The 19,080-nt window shown below is 55.0% G+C and overlaps 1 protein-coding gene across 18 annotated transcripts in view; it reads left to right on the top strand.

Annotated features, from left to right (window-relative positions):
• The window catches only part of SH2D3C (SH2 domain containing 3C), a 43,383-nt gene that overhangs the window by 19,845 nt on the left and 4,458 nt on the right, over positions 1 to 19,080 (top strand). For 5 of the 18 annotated variants that reach the window (XM_001150131.6, XM_063788227.1, XM_063788228.1 and 2 more), the window contains 7 exons: positions 7,703 to 7,831; positions 9,338 to 9,792; positions 11,734 to 11,858; positions 13,912 to 14,447; positions 16,046 to 16,161; positions 17,043 to 17,214; positions 18,633 to 18,744. In XM_001150131.6, coding sequence (XP_001150131.1) covers positions 7,703 to 7,831; positions 9,338 to 9,792; positions 11,734 to 11,858; positions 13,912 to 14,447; positions 16,046 to 16,161; positions 17,043 to 17,214; positions 18,633 to 18,744 — 1,645 coding nt within the window. Of the gene's footprint in view, positions 1 to 3,671; positions 3,933 to 4,351; positions 4,490 to 7,702; positions 7,832 to 9,337; positions 9,793 to 11,733; positions 11,859 to 13,911; positions 14,448 to 16,045; positions 16,162 to 17,042; positions 17,215 to 18,566; positions 18,745 to 19,080 lie in introns of those variants that run through there. The other 13 variants (XM_016961717.4, XM_009457333.5, XM_016961718.4 and 10 more) reach the window with 8 other exon arrangements.

The following is a 19,080-nucleotide window of genomic DNA, read 5'->3' on the forward strand; positions in this document are numbered from 1 at the left end:
CCCGTGGCCGTGAGTGGGCGACCTGGGCCTGGAACAGGGCGGGCTGGCCTAGCTCCTCACTGCAGGGACATTTCATCACCCTGAGATGCTACCTGCACAACTCTATGTAAGTGACTAGTAATGGAGCAGCGAGGGAAGTCCTCAGATTGCTGCCCCCTCATCATCACCAGAAGCTGTGGGAGCTCCAGAGGTAGGGGATGACTTTTAGGTGGGGAGCTGGAGAGCTGGAGATCAAGGAAAGCTTTCTGGAGGAGGAGGCATTGGAGCCAGGCCATTGCAGTTGACTGGGAACATTCACTGAGATCTCTCCATGTATGAAATGCTAGAAAGGAGACAAAGTTAAGCAGAGATGGGTAGGAGAGTGGCCCTGGCAGAGGCAGGAGTGTGGACAAAGTCAGAAAGTAAACTGCGTGAGCCCAGAAACAGAGCCCAGGGTAGCAGCAAATTGAGCAGAAATTCCAGAACCCTTATGCCACCGTGGGAGGGAGGACCTGGGGAAAACCAACACCAAAGCCAATGGGTGGAATGCAGGGGGCATATTTCAGCATCCCATCGACCCCAGCTGCCTGGTAAGGTAGTGAGATCCCTGTGAAGAATGTTGGCTTTATATTTTTTTCCTTTAGTTTATTTTTAGGGTTTAAAAATGTAGGTTTTTTTTTAACATTGTAAAATAAATAATACCTGCTCAGTAGAACTGATTAAACAGTCTGCCAAAGGACAAAGTCAAAGGAATGTTAATTTTAGTTTCAAGACTCAGATGAGGTTCCAGGCACGGTGGCTCATGCCTGTAATCCCAGCAACTGGGAGGCCACAGTAGGAGGGTCATTTAAGGCCAGGAGTTTGAGACCAGCCTGGGCAACATAGCAAGATCCTGTCTCCACAAAAAATATATAAAAATTAGCTGGGAAGGCCGGGTGCGGTGGCTCACACCTGGGCTCACACCTGTAATCCCAGCACTTTGGGGGCCTTGGGCCTTAGAATTGGGAGGCCAAGGCGGGCGAATCACTTGAGGCCAGGAGTTTGAGAACACCCTGGCCAAGATAGTGAAAACCCTCTACTAAAAATACAAAAAACTGGCCGGGTGCAGTGGCTCACGCCTGTAATCTCAGCACTTTGGGAGGCCGAGGCGGGTGGATTACTTGAGGTCAGGAGTTCAAGACCAGCCTGGCCAACATGGAGAAACCCCATCTCTACTAAAAAAATGATATAAAAAAGTTATCCAGGCGTGGTGGCACACTACTGTAATCCCAGCTACTCAGGAGGATGAGGCAGGAGAATTGCTTGAATCTGGGAATTGGAGGTTGCAGTGAGCTGAGATCTTGCCGCTGCCCTCCAGCCTGGGTGATGGAGCGAGACTCCATCTCAAAATAATAATAATAATAATAATCATCATCATCATCATCATCATCATCATCTGGGTATGGTGGTGCATGCCTGTAATCCCAGCTACTCGGAGCTACTCAGGTGGCTGAGGCATGAGAATCACTCGAACCCAGGAGGCAGAGGCTGCAGTGAGCCGATATTGAGCCACTGCACTCCAACCTGGGTGACAGAGTGAGACCATGTCTTGAAAAAAAAAATAGCTGAGCATGGTGGTGCGCACCTGTAGTCCTAGCTACTCGGGAGGCTGAGGCAAGAGAATTGCTTGAGACCAGGAGGTCAATGCTGCAGTGAGCTGTGATTATGCCACTGCACTCCAGCCGGGCGACAGAGGGATACCCTGCCTCTTAAAAAAAAAAAAATCAAATGAGGGTTAAAAGGAATCAATAGTTGGGTTCCAAAAGCCCCCTCCTAGGCTGGGCACGGTGGCTTATGTGTGTAATGCGGGCAGATCACTTGAGGTCAAGAGGTCAAGACCAGCCTGGCCAACATGGTGAAACCCCATCTCTATAAAAAAAAAAAAAAAAAAAATTAGCCAAGCATGGTGGCACGCACTTGTCACTTGTAATCCCAGCTACTTGGGAAGCTGAGGCAGGAGAATTGCTTGAGCCCAGGCGGCCGAGATTGCAGTGAGCCAAGATCACTCAACTCCACTTCAGCCTGGGCAAAAAGAACAAAACTCTGTCTCAAAAAAACAAGAACAGGCCAGGCGTGGAGGCTCATGCTTGTAATGCCAGCAGTTTGGGAGGCCAAGGTGGGCGGATCACGAGGTCAGGAGATCGAGACCACGGTGAAACCCTGTCTCTACTAAAAATACAAAAAATTAGCGGGCATGGTGGCAGGCCCCTGTAGTCCCAGCTACTCGGAGAGGCTGAGGCGGGAGAATGGCATGAACGCGGGAGGCGGAGCTTGCAGTGAGCCGAGATATTGCCACTGCACTCCAGCCTGGGTGACAGAGCGAACTCCATCTCAAAACAACAACAAAAAAAGCCCCCTCCTACCTTGAGATACTCATCTTTGAGGAGTCAGCTTCCAGAACTTCAGAGTTCTCAAACTATTTTGTGCATCCTTTGATTCTAAGGCAAGGATTCTTAAATTCCAAGACCATAAAATTCCAGGCTGCATGCCCAGAGCTTCAGATGTATTTACAGAAAACAAACAAACAACTGAGGTGCAGAGAGGTGGACTCACCCATCTGCGGTCACACAGCCTGTCAGAAGGATTTGGACCTGAGGCCTGACTGATGGGGAATCAGCAATGGCTCCCTTTGCATTGAAGAGCCTATGGTTCTGGGACAAAAAGTCCAGTTTCTTTTTCTTTTTCTTTTTGAGACAGAGTCTTGCTCCATCACCCGGGCTGGAGTGCAGTGGTACAATGTTGGCTCACTGCAACCTCCTCCTCCTGGGTTCAAGCGGTTCTCATGCCTCAGCCTCCTGAGTAGCTGGGATTACAGGCATGTGCCACCACACCCGGCTAATTTTTTTGTGTTTTTAGTAGAGACAGGGTTTCACCATGTTGGCCAGACTGGTCTTGAACTCCTGGCCTCAAGTGATGCACTTGCCCTGGTCTCCCAGGGCGTGGGATTACAGGCGTGAGCCACCATGCCAGGCCAAAAAGTCCAGTTTCTAAGACAGGAAGCTTGAAAATAATAGCGTGCACTTATTGAGCGCTTACTTCATGCCTGGCAACTTACATGCACCAGCTCAGCGAAAGCTCACAAGAGTTCTGTGAGGTCAGCGCAGGCTTTAGCTGCGTTTGACAGGTGCATTTTCCACAAGTGAGTCGTAGATCCCAGGGAAAGAGCTGGTGGGAGTGGGCGCACCAGTAGTTAGGGGACAGTTGAATCCAGGCTGCCTCTCTAACCGCTGGGCTTTACTGGCTCTCTGCACCCCCAGAGTCTTGTCAGTGAACATCCTCGATTCCCAGCAGAGTCTCTGATTCCAAACCAGGGGTGAGAAATCCTGGGCTCTGGGAGATTTCCTGAGGCCACAAAGAATTTGGTCCAGCACATATACGGATTTTTCCAGTTTTAGATATGATTTAATTCAAAGTCTCTGCCCGCTCCCGGTCTGTTAGAGGTGCGGCGAGTGGGGGAGGCAGGAACCTCCCCTCGCTGGCCCATGGGTCCCCACCCGATCCCGCTGCCCCCGGTAATACCCTCCTTGGCAGGTCCTCCGCTCCGCGCCCGCAGCTCCAGGCAGCCCGAGCGCGCGGAACTGGAGGGCGGGGGGCGAGGGGCTGGGAGCTGGGGGCGGGCGGAGGGAGGAACAATGGCCCCCTCCCCTCCCCTGGCCGGCTGGAGGGTGGGGTCTCCCCGCCCCGCCTCCCCGCTCCTCCCCCGACAAGGCGATGAGGTAATCGCGCCGCTGAGAGGCACGCGCAGCCGGTGCCCAGCCGGTTGGTCCCTGCGCCCCTGCCCCGCCGGCCACCGCCCCCCCACACCGTCCCGGCCCCGGCAGCCTGGCCCCACCATGACCGAGCGGTGCAGCCTGTGGAGCGCCCTGTCGGCCGCCGCCTGCTGCTTCTACCGCGGCTCCTTCGTGCAGGTGCAGGTGAGGGGGCGGCTTGGCCCCCGCCACGCGCGCCGGGCTGGGACCCCCGGCCGCTCCGCCCGGGGCCCTAGAGCCAGCCGGGGAGCTGCAGCTCAGCGGCGCCCGGGAGGGTCGGGCTGGGCCGGCCCGGGGAGGGGGCGGGGTCGCCCCAGCCTCACCTCTGGGCGCCCAGGCGCTCCGCGGGGTGAGGGTTCGGCGGCCACTCCTGGGACTCCGGGCTGCAGTAGATGCCGGTCCGTTTCTGCCTCCTCCGCAGGAGGGAGAGAGCTGGGGCAGGGGGGACTGGGAGATGGGGTCTCCGGCGTCCTGCCGGTCCTCCGCCTGGTACGCTGGCCCTTGCGGCTGACCTGGGCACCCTGGCTCCCCATTGTACCGGGGGCGCTGGACTGGGATCTGAAGACTGAGTGAGGAGCAGGAAACGCGGGGGATGCTTCGGATGCCAGGGTTGGGGCCAGAGCGCCCGCCACCCTCCCGCCCTCTAGGTGGGCTTGGACATGCCTGGGGCGCGGGTCTCTCCCAGCCCAGCTGGCCGGGCAGTGCAGGACGGCGCCGCGGCGGTGAGAGGGTTAAACGGAAAGGGGTGGAGGGGAGGACCCGGACCCCGCCTCTCTGCGGAGCATCCTTTGGGGATGGCTTTGCTTGGGGTTGGGACGCCGAGGGGAGCTGGAGGGGATACTGGGCTCGGGCTGGCGGGAAGGGGTTAAGACCCTGTCCGGGGGTCTCCGCGCTCCTTCCCCCTGAGCCCCCTGGGAGATGCCAGGCGCGTCGGCTCTTCGCTCCCCCAGGCTCACACACGCTCGCGGAGCCCGCCTGAAGGACTGCCCCGCCGGCGGCGGAGCGCAGCATCCCCGCACCGGCCAATCAGGCGCGCGCAGGCCGGGAGGCGGTGAGATCATCTCTGGCCAATAGCAGGGCGCCGAGCGCAGGGATGCTGCATTCGCACCCCAGCACACCCAACTCTAGGGAACTGGGGGCTCCCAGGTCGAGGTGAGATCAAGGCACAGGGACCCTAGGATTCCTCACCCTCAGGTGTGTGGGAGGACCAAGTTGGTCCCCCCAAACTCTCCGTGGCTAGTGATTAAGCTAGAAAAGTGGAGCCCAGTCTCCCAGCCCCTTTAACGGATGAGGCTGCCCAGGCCCAGAGAGGGGAAGTGACTGGCTCAAGGTCACACAGTGGCAGCCTTGGGGCGGTTCTTCAACATCCAGCCTCCTCCCTCCTTTGCCCGCGTCCCTCTAGCTCCAGCTGTGGAACTGGGGGAAGGTCTCAATTGCATGCCCTTTGTCAAGGAGGATGCCAGAAGGCTGAGGTCTTGGTTCCCTTTTTCCCTGTGACGCCCACTCTTCCCTTTCCAGGGTTTGGTGTGATGTGAGGAAAGAGGACTAGGCTGGTGTGAGCACCGCAGAGTGAGAGGGAGAGAGACCAGGGACCCCCAGAAGTAGGGGACCCCTTGGAGAAGTGTAGGTGTCTGAGAAGGCCCAGATCCTAGCTCAGCCCTGGGCCTCTCTGCCCTTCGGGGGCGTCGGTTTCTACCACAGCCGGAGGATGTGCAGAATTCCCACCCCCAGGCCCCGCCTTTCTCCTGAGCACCTGTGCAAACCGCCCACTCCCACCATCTGTCCCCAGAGCCCTGCAGGCTCCTCAAGGTCCAAATTTTCATGGGCCCACCACCAAGCTGCTCCTGCCCCAGCCTTGCCCACTCAGAGCATGTCCCATCATCCTTCTAGGATCTCGGCCAAGAGTCCTCTCTGACCCCTCCGCCCTGCTCCCCCACATGAATCAATGGCCATCTAAACTCCCTTTCCCCCACTCCTTCTGCCCACGCCTTATCTGCCCTGCCACTGCCTGGAAAACCCTAGGCTGCTCTCCATAAGTGGACTAAACCTGCCCCAACGCTTCCAAACCCCTCCATGACTCTGCTGTGGCCTCCGGATAAACCCCAGCTCCCTGAGGCAGCCCTGCCACACCTGCCCCTGCCCCCACAGCCCCTTGGAAGCTTCTTATTCATCTCCCCTCCCTCCCCTTGGCTCTGCCCGTAGGACCCTGACTTTGCCGCTCTCTCCCCAGAAGCTCTTCCCTGTCCACCTGTCCACCCACCCTCTCCACCCTGGTGCTTTTGCTTGGCTCACCCAGTCCTTCTTCAGACCTCAGCAGAAACACCACCTTTTCAGGGAAGTGATTCCTGACTCTGCCCCCTGACTAGTTTGGTGGTGCACCATCTCTGTGCATCTCGGGACATTCAGGAAACCTGGAATTGATTGTCAGTGTCTGCAAGGCCTCCCCCAGGGCAGAGGCCACCTTGGGTCCTCAGCCCTGGCACAGGACCAGGATAGGGACCTAGTCAATGTTGAATGGAGTCAGAGATTCTAGATATCTCTGACACTGGGAATCATGGTGTCTTGGGAGCAATGCAGACTAGGCTAAACCCAGGCAGTGTGGGAGCAGAGGGGTGAGGGATGTAGCCACAGAATTAGGAGGCGAGATCTGTGGATAGTCTGAGGAGGCAGGGAGTGGACTGGAGGACCCTCGGACTCTCGGGAGCGAGGGGCCCCAGGGAGAGACTCACCTGGGATGAAGGCCCTTTACTACCCTCCCTCATCTGTCCTGCCTTCTGGCCAGCGCTGGGGTCTGTCTGTCTTGGAGTAGCCATCTTTGGGGCCCGGAGGTGGGGGAAGGAGAGGAAGAACCATCCCATGTCCTCGCAGTGATGAGGATGTCCATGTGCTAGTAGTACTCTGGAGTGCTGTCTCTTTTCATCTTCGCAGTGAGGTGAGGCAGGTTCTGTCACTGTACCCATTTTAATGAGGAAGAAATTGAGGCCCAGAGAGCTCACAAGGCACAGCCAGGATTGGGCTGGGCTCTGGTGGGCGTACACCTGGCATTAGGGGCTTCCTTTCCTCTTCCCTTAGGGCCCCTGGGATCCATCAGCCTCCAACTTCAGGCCACAGTAATCAAGAAACCAGGAGTTTCTGGGCCAGGTGGGAGGGTGGAGTACTGGGTATTATCTCCCTCAGTGGCATGGGGCTTCCCTGCTGGGCCATGGTCTCCCCATCTGGGTGAGGATTGCTGAGGATTTCAAGGGAGAAATGGCCTTGGAAATTGTAAGGGGCAATGCAGATGTCTGTGTGGGGTCCCCGTGTCCCTGTTTATAGTCCCTTCCCCACCCTTGCATTGTAGAATGCACCATCCCAGAACATATCCTTGTCCAGCCAGCTCTGTGGTTTTGTTCATAGCTTTTCCTGCAGTTACCTGCTGCCTTACCTCCAAGATTCACCTGTAGAAATCCCCCTCCAACACTTCAAGAACAGTTTGGTGCCCTTGGTGCATAATGAGTGTTTTCTTACTGCCATCTTCTCCAGGAAGGCTTCCCAGACCCCTCTGTCTCGCCCAGGCTTAATCCCGCTTGTAAAAGCCACCCGGCTCTTTGCCGCTGTCCAGCGCTGTGGTGCTGACCGCACTCTACTCAGAGGCTCCTATTGCTTTTGCCTCTCCTCAGCCTAGGCACTGCCTTGAGGGCCGGGCTTGGTTTATGGATCACTGCATCCACCCCTGGCATATAGCACAGGGCCTGGAATGCAGCTGGCATTGTTTTGTGGAAGGAATTGAGATTTCTTTACTCTTTCTGGGACCCATGGGAAAGGGTCTGGCACCTGTGCCTTAGTGTTCCCAGAGTCCCAGGATAGGAGGATTTCATCCATGGTAGAATGAAGTTGGGAGGGAAAGAAGAAGGAGGCTTTAAGTTGGATGCCAACTCTTGCTGTTTTCTACCCAGTTCTCCAAGGAGAAGTACATCCTGGACTCATCGCCAGAGAAACTCCACAAGGAATTGGAGGAGGAGCTCAAACTCAGCAGCACGGATCTCCGCAGCCATGCCTGGTACCACGGCCGCATCCCCCGAGAGGTGAGTAGGCCCCGAGCTGGACTTCAACCCGGGACCCTCCCACCCACTGCGTTGGCCAGCCCCAGCCCTGGCTGCAGCCACCTGGGAGGCTCTGACCTGTTGCTTGGTGAATTCAATCAGAATGGACTGGGATGAGGTCTAGCTCTGCCCTTTACTGACTGTGTGACCTTGAACAAGTTGCTTCACCTCTCCGAGCCTCAGTGTCTACTGCAAAGGGGTGTTGTGAAAATTAAATGAAATAATGCAGGTAAAATGTTTAACATGATGCTTGACACCATGAATGTTGGCCTTTGTTCTTATTATTATGCTGTTATTGTTACTGGTCTACATATCTGCCTTTTGTATGTTTGCTTAGTGAGTACCAATCTTTGGGCTACTTAGTTTTGGCAAAGTTGAGTTTCTTGGCTGAGGTGACTTTATAAGCCACAGACTTAAGTTGATAGATCACTTGTTCCTTCTTTCATCTATGCTATGATCTTTGCCAAACACCAACTCTGCCAGGACCTGTGCTTAGCACCAAGGGTGCAGAGGTAGAAAAGGTGGTGGCTTCTCTTGATGGCTAATGGCCCAGGGTGGGGGACTGACAGGCAGGATGACAGTCAGAGCCTAGTGGAAGACGTACAAGAATAGAGTGCCTGGTAAGAATATGGGCGAGTCCCGAGGAGGGGACACTGAGGATGGAGGCCTTTGTGAGATGGATAGGAGTTCACCAGGTGGGGCCAGGTGCGATGGCTCATGCCTGTAATCTCACCACTTTGGGAAGCTGAGGTGGGCAGATCACCTGAGGTCAGGAATTTCAGACCAGCCTGGCCCACATGGTGAAACCTCGTCTCTACTAAAAATAAGAAAATTCGCCAGGCATGGTGGCATGCACCTGTAATGCCAGCTACTCAGGAGGCTGAGGCAGGAGAATCACTTGAACCAAGGAGGCGGAGGTTGCAGTGAGTGTGCCACCTCACTCCAGCCTGGGTGACAGTGAGACTCCATCTTAATAATAATAATAATAATAATAACAACAATAATAATAATAAAGAAGTTCATCAGATGGACAAGGCAGGAAGGGTGTTCCAGGACAAAAAAGCAGCTTGAGGGTGCAAGGGCCAGAGGCATGCCAGAGCACTGGGTGGTTGGAAGAATGAGGATTGGGAATTCACTCTGCCCAACCGGAACCCTGAGAAGGGATGGGTCTGAGACCTGGGTCTCAGGTTACAGCCATTCTCACTCCTCCAGACCCTGGGCCTCTGTGCCTCCCATTCCAAGGTGCTGGGTCCTCCCATTCCTGAGCCTCTGTGCTGCAGACTCAGGGCCTCTGGCTGAGGTGCCCCCTGTGAACCTGGGTCATTGCATCCCCGCTCTCAGATGTCAGATGTCTCTGTTCACTGGGTCCTCTATGCCCTGAGTCTGGCCTTGCTGTGGCCCCTAATCCTGGGTTGCTCTGTCCCCCAGATCCTGGGTCTGACCCTCTCCTGGCCCCACCCTACTCCAGCCTAACCATGCCTTCTGCAGGTCTCGGAGACCTTGGTACAACGCAATGGCGACTTCCTCATCCGGGACTCACTCACCAGCCTGGGCGACTATGTGCTCACGTGCCGCTGGCGCAACCAGGCCTTGCACTTCAAGATCAACAAGGTGGTGGTGAAGGCAGGCGAGAGCTACACACACATCCAGTACCTGTTTGAGCAGGAGAGCTTCGACCACGTGCCCGCCCTCGTGCGCTATCATGTGGGCAGCCGCAAGGCTGTGTCAGAGCAGAGTGGTGCCATCATCTACTGCCCGGTGAACCGCACCTTCCCACTGCGCTACCTCGAGGCCAGCTATGGCCTGGGACAGGGGAGTAGCAAGCCTGCCAGCCCTGTCAGCCCCTCAGGCCCCAAGGGAAGCCACATGAAGCGGCGCAGCGTCACCATGACCGATGGGCTCACTGCCGACAAGGTCACCCGCAGCGATGGCTGCCCCACCAGGTCAGCCAGGGCCCCATTTGTCAAATGGGGTTGTGGGTAATGAGAGGGCTAGTGAGAAAGAGAAGGCCTAGGTACACTGAAATGGGATGAAATTACTCTCCTGGAGCCTCTGTGTGCAGGGAGGAATGGGAGGAAGGTTGGGCCATACTCTGTGGATGTGCGGAACACAGGGCTTGCAGGGAGTCAGACCCAAGTTGCAATCCCAGCTCTGCCACTCGCTGGCCATGTGCCCTTGACCCTGTCACCTCTCCTCTGTTATCCCCATGTTCCTACCTATAAAGGCTTTCATTCAAGCAGCCCTCCCTACCCCAAGGGAGCCCTGAGTCCTGAACCGGAGAGGGGCCTGGTTCCCGCCACCTGATGCCACCCCTCCACATCCTACCCAGCTAGGCCAAGGTGGGCATCCGAGCAGAGGGCTTTACAGCATGCAAATCACTGCACAGGGAATGGGATGTTCTCAGCAAATTTTAATCACACCTGGTTGTCTCCGGGGCTAAAACCAGGCCCCAGATGCCAGGAAAAGCCACAGCAGCTGACGGTTCCTGAGATCCTACTAAGTGTTAAGTGCTGTATGTGCCCAATCTCATCAACGCCCATTTCCTCCTGGGAGGTGGGTCCTGCCCATACACCCAATTTGTAGATGAGGACATAAGCTTAGAGGGGGGAAGCCGCTTGCTAGAGAGTGGTAGGATCAAGATTCGAACCCAGGTCTGTAGACTCTGAAGTCTGTGCCCCAAGTTTCTGTGGTTTCCCTGGCTGTTTGCAAAGAGATCTGCTGTCCTGTGCCACCTGCACTTGGATAGGCGCTTGAGGCTCCATCTCCCTGGGGCTGGGTTGGGTGCTCCCAGTCAAGGAATTGATGAATGGATACCCTGTGGGCTGCAGCCACTTAGCCTGTGGTTCCGAACCAGTAAACATAATGGTGTCAGGATCCACGGACCATGTGTGCCTGAGGCATCCTGAGCATAGTTGGGAGCAGTGAGGAGAGGTCGGGATGGTGGGCCCACTCCCTAAGGCTCACTACTCTTCCTGCTAGCCCCTCTCCCCAGACCATTCTCCAGGTTGGAGGAAATATTCTGCTTATCAAGCTGAGGGCACTAGTGAGGGGCCGTGTCTGCCCAGAGAATGGTTGTAGTTGACTAATTTGCACAAAGGCACCTCATGGGGTAGTTGAATTCTGGCCTATACCCCCTTTCCCATCCTCTCCTCCTTGGGAAAGGAGAGGGACAGAGGAGCTTGAGAAGTGTTGGCTCAGCTGGGTGCCCCCAAGCCTCATCCTCAGGCTGCTCTAAGCTTTGTGGGAGGGGAAGCTGGATAGGAAAGGAGGAGAGCAGGGTCATGTGGAAGATACCGACTAGGAACCGGGCTAATGGCGAAGCGCGGTGGCTCGTGCCTGTAATCCCAGCACTTTGCGAGGATGAGGTGGGTGAATCACCTGAGGTCAGAAGTTTGAGACAAGCCTGGCCAACATGGTGAAACCCCATCTCTACTAAAAATACAAAAAATTAGCCACGCTTGGTAACGGGCACCTGTAATCCCAGCTACTCGGAGGCTGAAGCAGGAGAATGTCTTGAACTCGGGAGGCAGGTTCAGCAGTTGCAGTGAGCTGAAATCACGCCACTGCACTGCAGTCTGGGCGACAGAGTGAGACTCCATCTCTGAAAAAAAAAACAAAAAAGAAAAGAAAAAAGACAAAAAAAAAAAAAAAAGAAACCAGGCATTCTAGCCACCAGGGTTCCTAGCTCTGCTCCTGACTCGCTGTGCCCCCTCCCTCATCTGGGCTTCAGTTTTTTTTGGTACCTGTCAGTCGGGAAGTTGGATTTGATAATCTCCAAGCCTTCTCTGCCTCTGAAGTTCAAGGTGCAGAGGTGGGGGGTCCCAGAGGCAGGCTGAGGCCCCTGACCTCCGGGCTCCCTGCCCATGATGGTGTCTGCTCCACAGTACGTCGCTGCCCCGCCCTCGGGACTCCATCCGCAGCTGTGCCCTCAGCATGGACCAGATCCCAGACCTGCACTCGCCCATGTCGCCCATCTCCGAGAGCCCTAGCTCCCCCGCCTACAGCACTGGTATGGCCAGCAGAGGGGGTGGAGCAGGTGGAGGGAATCTGTTGTTGAAGACTTCTGTCACCTATGTGTGGTTATGTGTGTTTCCGCCTCTTTTATGAGGCGCGACCTTTACCGAGAGAAAGAACTGACACTGGCAACCTGCTAACAGAACTATTGATATCAACATATAAGATGTATCCATGGTTTGTTTATTTAGCAACTATTTATTTATTTGTTTTTGTGACAGTTTTGCTCTTGTGGGCTGGAGTGCAGTGGTGGGATCTTGGCTCACTGCAACCTCCGCCTCCTGGGTTCAAGCGATTCTCTTGCTTCAGCCTCCCAAGTAGCTGGGATTACAGACCCCTGCCACCACGCCTAGCTAATTTTTGTATTTTTAGTAGAGATGGTGTTTCGTCATGTTGGCCAGAGTGGTCTCGAACTCCTGACCTCAGGTGATCCACCTGCCTTGGCCTCCCACAGTGCTGGGATTACAGGCGTGTGCCACCATGCCTAGCTAATTTTTGTATTTTTAGTAGAGATGGGGTTTCACCATGTTGGCCAGGGTGGTCTCGAACTCCTGACCTCAGGTGATCCACCCACCTCAGCCTCCCAAAGTGCTGGGATTACAGGCATGAGCCACTGCACCTGGCCTCTGTTTTTCTTAATAGACTTTATTTTTTAGAGCAGTTTTAGGTTTGCAGCAAAATTAAGTGGAAAGTACAGAACACTGTGCTTTCTTATAAATACGAAGAAAGTTTCTCTGTTAGAAACTTTCCAATAGATCATTTCTGGAAAAAAATAAAAAGAATGTTTTCAACAGGCCATATTGTCCACGTGGCAGGCCAAGTGTCACGAGAGGGGGCTGTCTCAGGAGGAACTTTTGCCTAGGGTGGCATTCCATTGAAGTGTTGCTGTCTGTATCGGTTGTCACAAATCCTTCCCTAAACACAGAGCCACCAACTTTGTCATAACTACAAACTTGATTTCAAAGCAATACCTTGAGTATAAAACCTAAAATTCCTTGCCAGAATGACTTATTGGACAATTTCTAAGCAATCTGGTATAGTAAAGCAGCCCAGATGTCAAGACTTAAATCTTAGCTGTACCACTTGCTGGCTGGGTGACCTTGGGCAGGTTAGTGCACCTCTCTGAGCTTCACTTTTCTCATCTGTAGAATGAGGATTATAAAAGTACTTACTTCATAGGACATTGAAAGGATTAAATAGACTGAGGTACAAAGAAGGGTCTTGCAGGCACTAAGAGCTTAGTAAATATCGCCTTTGAGGTTTGATGATGGTTTTACTGTCGTTATGTCTCCAGCATGTTGCCAGCTCCTAGCACACAAGGTTTAGCAACAAATCATTATTGCTAATTCAGGCCGGGCGTGGTGGTGCACATCTGTAATCCCAGCTACTCAGGAGGCTGAGGCACAAGAATTGCTTGAACCTGAGAGGCGGGGGTTGCAGTGAGCTGAGATCATGCCATTGCACTCCAGCCTAGGCAACAGAGCGAGACTCTGACTCAAAAAAAAGTTAGCCAGGCGTTGTGGCACATTACTGTAATCCCAGCTACTGGGGAGGCTGAGGCTCAAGAATTGAAGAATTGCTTGAACCCAGGAGGTGGAGGTTGCAGTGAGCCTAGATGGCGCCACTGCACTCCAGCCTGGGACACAGAGGGAGACAGTGACTCAAAAAAAAAAAAAAAAAAAAAAAAAAAAAGGAGATCATTATTGCTAATTCGTCGAGAAACAATCACATGTGGCACAAGAAACTCCAGCAGGTACTCAGCTTCCCCGGATCACTGAAGCTCCTCCAAGCAGTGGGTCCCCAAGGCTGCAGCAGCCTCAGGGTGGGGCCATGCAAACTCCTGGGTCCTGGTGATTTCAGAGCATCACCTGGGCTGGTCAGCTTGCCAGAGTCAATCGGCCCTGGTCTCTGGTGATGCAGGGAGGTGGGGACATCACCTCTGTACTCCCTACAAGGAGTGAGGGAGCCTGTTCTTTGGGAAGGGGTGCGGGAATCTCACTTTGGTGGGGAGCTGCTATAACGGGGCCTCTCTCTCTACCTTTCTGCAGTAACCCGCGTCCATGCCGCCCCTGCAGCCCCTTCTGCCACAGCATTGCCTGCCTCCCCTGTCGCCCGCCGTTCCAGTGAGCCCCAGCTGTGTCCCGGAAGTGCCCCAAAGACCCATGGGGAGTCAGACAAGGGCCCCCACACCAGCCCCTCCCACACCCTTGGCAAGGCCTCCCCGTCACCATCACTCAGCAGCTACAGTGACCCGGACTCTGGCCACTACTGCCAGCTCCAGCCTCCTGTGCGTGGCAGCCGAGAGTGGGCAGCGACTGAGACCTCCAGCCAGCAGGCCAGGAGCTATGGGGAGAAGCTAAAGGAACTGTCAGAAAATGGGGCCCCTGAAGGGGACTGGGGCAAGACCTTCACAGTCCCCATCGTGGAAGTCACTTCTTCCTTCAACCCGGCCACCTTCCAGTCACTACTGATCCCCAGGGATAACCGGCCACTGGAGGTGGGCCTTCTGCGCAAGGTCAAGGAGCTGCTGGCAGAAGTGGATGCCCGGACGCTGGCCCGGCATGTCACCAAGGTGGACTGCCTGGTAGGTGCTGGCTGTGCACTGGGGTGGAGGGAGCATCTCTGTTCTGTGGGGCAGGGCAGTGAGAAGCTGGCTCCCAGATTCCCCAAGTACAGCAGGTGGGCCTGGATTCTAGCTCCATGGCTGTCCTTTGCCTGCTCTGTGACTCTGGGCTGGTCATTTAGCCTCACTGGGCCTCCAGTTTCTCCTTTTAAAAAGGCCAGGGGTGGTGGTTCACACCTGAATCCCAGCACTTTGGGAGGCCGAGGCGGGCGGATCACCTGAGGTCAGGAGTTCAAGACCAGCCTGGGCAACATGGCGAAACCCTGTCTCTACTAAAAATACAAAAATTAGCTAGGCGTCGTGGTGGGCGCCTGTAATCCCAGCTACTTGGAAGGCTGAGGCAGGAGAATCCCTTGAACCTGGGAGGCGGAGGTTGCAGTGAGCTGAGATCACACCACTGCACTCCAGCCTGGGCAACAGAACGACACTATTAAAAAAAAAAAAAAAAAAAGCACATAAGATATCCTTGCTTCCTCCAGATGTCAGTTTGGCACTAAAACTGGGCAGCCCTGAAACCCAGTGGTCTCTGGCTCCCTGAGGCAGTTGGGGACACTTCTCTAGTGTGCCATAGAGCCTCTTGAGGGTTAGCCAGCTTGTCCTGGGACTAGAAAAGGCCCGACTCTCCGCCCCCACCCCCCCACCCCCACTGGACAAATAAGCAGAAATCATTACCTCCTCGGCCCATAAATTGTCAATGCCTGGGCCTTAGCTTTGTTAAATCTTTGAACATCTAAAGACCCCAGTTCTCTCTGTGCTTCAGTTTCTCCTTTCACAGTTTGGGAGAAACTGATTATTGGGTTATACTGGTCTCACAGCGCGGGAAGCAAGAAAAGAAACAAGGCAAAGATGTCACTCCATGAAGAGTCCAGGGTGGCAGGGAGGACCCAGGTTCTAGGCCCAGTGTGTGACCTTGGGCAAGCCCATTCCCTGCCCAGGCTTCAGGGTTTCCCTCTGCAATGAACAAGTATCCGGCTCTTAACCTTAACTGAATATTTATTTATTTATTTTATTTTTATTTTTTGAGATGGAGTCTCACTCTGTCACTGAGGCTGGAGTGCAGTGGCGTGATATCGGCTCACTGCAACCTCTGCCTCCTGGGTTCAAACGATTCTCCTGCCCCAACCTCCCGAGTAGCTGGGACTACAGGCACGCGCCACTATACCCGGCTAATTTTTGAATTTTTGGTAGAGATGGGGTTTCGCCATGTTGGCCAGGCTGGTCTCGAACTCCTGACCTCAGGCGATCCGCCCACCTCGGCCTCCCAAAGTGCTGGCATTACAGGCGTGAGCCACCCCGCCCGGCCGACCGTAACTGAATATTTAATTGCCAGGCACCTCTGGGCATTTTCCTATTAATTCCTACTTCACAGATGGGGAAACTGAGGCTCGCTGAGAAAGGCAGAGTCACTTGCTCCATATCAGAGGGTTAGCGGTGGAGCTGGAATTCAAACCCCGCCTCCCAACCAGGATACCTACCCCCTTAGATAAAGCTCTCTGACTCCCAGATGGCTGGGGCCAGCCCTGACAGGATATTAATCAGCCCTCTGGGCGTCTTTGCAGGTTGCTAGGATACTGGGCGTTACCAAGGAGATGCAGACCCTAATGGGAGTCCGCTGGGGCATGGAACTGCTCACCCTCCCCCATGGCCGGCAGCTACGCCTAGACCTGCTGGAAAGGTGAGACAGCGCCGGCACCCGGGGACTCGCGGGGAACCCCCGGCTACCGCACTCCCCGCTGGACGGGGCGGGTTGGCCAATCACAGCCTCAGCTCGGCTCCCAGGGGGCTCTGGCCACGCCTCCCATCCCATTGACCAATCGCAAGCCCTGATAACCCGCTCTAAACAGGCTGATTTCCCAAAGACTGAATCCTGTATCTCCGCATTCGCCTTCCTTTCGCATCCCCTTGACCAGTCATCCCCTTGACCATCAGCCTGGCCTCGCCCATCAGCTGGGGCTCCTCCTTGTTCGTTCTTAAAACTGCTCTGCCTAGCCAGGCGCGGTGGCTCGAGCCTGTAATCCCAGCATTTTGGGAGGCCGAGGCGAGCGAATCACCTGAGGTCAGGAGTTCGACACCAGCCTGGCCAGTATGGCGAAACCCCGTCTTTACTAAAAATACAAAAATTAGCAGGGCGTGGTGGCGCGCGTCTGTAATCCCAGCTCCTCTGGAGGCTGAGGCAGAAGAATCGCTTAAACCCAGGAGGCGGAGGTTGCAGTGAGCCGGGATCGCGCCATTGCACTCCAGACTGGGCGACAAGAGCGAGACTCCGTCTCAAAAAACAAACAAACAAACAAAAACAAAACAAAAAACTACTCTGCGTGATGCATTTCCCTGCTGACCCACAGCTCTGGCCCCGCCCCTGACTTATGCTGACCAATCAGAAGCCCGAGGCCTTGCTTTCCACGCTCTGGCCGCGCCCCCTTATCCCATTGACCCTTACAACCTCTCACGTTGGCTCCGCCCTCCCCCTCTCCCGGCCCAACCACAGGCAGCGCCCCAGGCCCGCACCCCTCACCCCTGTCCCCGAGCCCGCCGCCTCTGACCCCGCCGCTCTGACAGGTTCCACACCATGTCCATCATGCTGGCCGTGGACATCCTGGGCTGCACCGGCTCTGCGGAGGAGCGGGCAGCGCTGCTGCACAAGACCATTCAGCTGGCGGCCGAGCTGCGGGGGACTATGGGCAACATGTTTAGCTTCGCGGCGGTCATGGGTGCCCTGGACATGGCCCAGGTACTGAGAGCCGCGCAGAGCTGGCACCCGGTAGACTGTCTGGAAGAGCCCTGGGGTGCCTTTGGGATGGCTGTATATGGAATCAGGAGGAGCTTTGGAATTTCTAGGCAGCATTGGTGAGAGTACCCGGGAGAACTGAGTTCTGCAAGTGCCGACCCACAGCAAGTTCTTCCCTTTCTCTGGGCCTCAGTTTCCTCGCTTGTAAAATAAAACAAATGAGGAGCATTATATGAGTTTAAAGAATAAGAATAGGCCGGGCGCCGTGGCTCATGCCTGTAATCCCAGCACTTTGGGAGGCTGAGGCGGGCGGATCACGAGGTCAGAGGTTCAAGACCAGCCTAGGCAATATGGTGAAACCCCGTTTCTACTAAAAAGTACAAAAAGCCGGGCGTGGTGGTGCGCGCCTGTAATCCCAGCTACTCAGGAGGCTGAGGCAGGAGAATCGCTTGAACCAGGGAGGCAGAGGTTGCAGTGAGCCGAGATTGCGCCACTGCACTCCACCCTGGGCAACAGAGCGAGACTCCGTCTCAAAAAAAAAAAAAAAAAGAAGAAGAAGAAAGTGGCAACCATTTAGTGAGTATTTCCTATAGGCTAGGTGCTATACTAAGTGCTTAACCAGCACTGATTTCTCAGAACCATCTCATGAAGTAGGTGCCTTTAGCGTCCACATTTTACAAATGGAGTGTTTGAGACAGAGCAGTCCTTGCCTAAGGTCATACAGTCAGAGGCTGAAAGACTTAGGACTTGAACCAGGTCTGGCTGACTTCAGAGCTGAGCCTGCCTCTCCTATGACTAATAAATAACAACAGCCAGGCGCGGTGGCTCACGCCTGTAATCCCAGCACTTTGGGAGGCCAAGGTGGGTGGATCACAAGGTCAGGAGATTGAGATCATCTTGGCCAACATGGTGAAACCCCGTCTCTACTAAAAATACAAACAAATTAGCCAGGCGTGGTGACACATGTCTGTAGTCTCAGCTACTTGGCAGGCTGAGGCAGGAGAATCGCGTGAAGCCAGGAGGCGGAGTTTGCAGTGAGCTGAGATTGCGCCACTGCACTCCAGCCTGGGTGACAGAATGAGACTCCGTCTCAAAAACAAAATAATAAAAAATAAATAAATAAGAACAACAAGTTCCCAGAGGCAGTGTCCTGCGTTCAACTCCCACCCAGCTCTGCCACTTTTTTTCGGAATAACCTTGGGCAAGTCATTCCCGTCTCTGAGCCTTAGTTCCCTAATCTGTAAAATGGGTTGTGAGAGCTTCATGGTAGACATGAAAAGTAGTCATCACTGTCCCTGGTACATGAAGGATGGCCATAATAATAATAACGATCCCACATCTGGATTTCCACTCAGCAGGGCAGCAGGGTGGCCCCTGCAGGCCCTCTGCCTGGCTGGTCTCTCACAGTTTGGCCTCCCCAGATTTCTCGGCTGGAGCAGACATGGGTGACCCTGCGGCAGCGACACACAGAGGGTGCCATCCTGTACGAGAAGAAGCTCAAGCCTTTTCTCAAGAGCCTCAACGAGGGCAAAGGTACTTCCTTGTTGCGTGACCTTGGACAGGCTGCAGCCCTCCCTGGGGTAGCAAAGACTCCCAGCATGGACAGTGATGAGAGCCTGGCTGAGCTCTGTGCAAGCTACTTTCCCTGAGCTCACTGTTCCTGCTGGCAGCTGTGTCAGCCCTGTTCACGTCCAGGCTCAGCCCTTGGGGCTGGGCCAGGGCTGCAGTGGGTTCAGTTGGGGGAATCCGAAAGAAAGGGTTTGTCCCAGGAGTCAGGAGCCCTTGGGGCTCTCTCCCGGACCTCAGCCAGGCCCGTTCCCTCCTGCACCTCGGCTTCCAGGACTGCAGTGGATGGTGGGGCACTATAGG

The sequence above is a fragment of the Pan troglodytes genome, chromosome 11 (assembly GCF_028858775.2).
Source record: "Pan troglodytes isolate AG18354 chromosome 11, NHGRI_mPanTro3-v2.0_pri, whole genome shotgun sequence".
Classification (NCBI taxonomy): Eukaryota; Metazoa; Chordata; class Mammalia; order Primates; family Hominidae; genus Pan; species Pan troglodytes.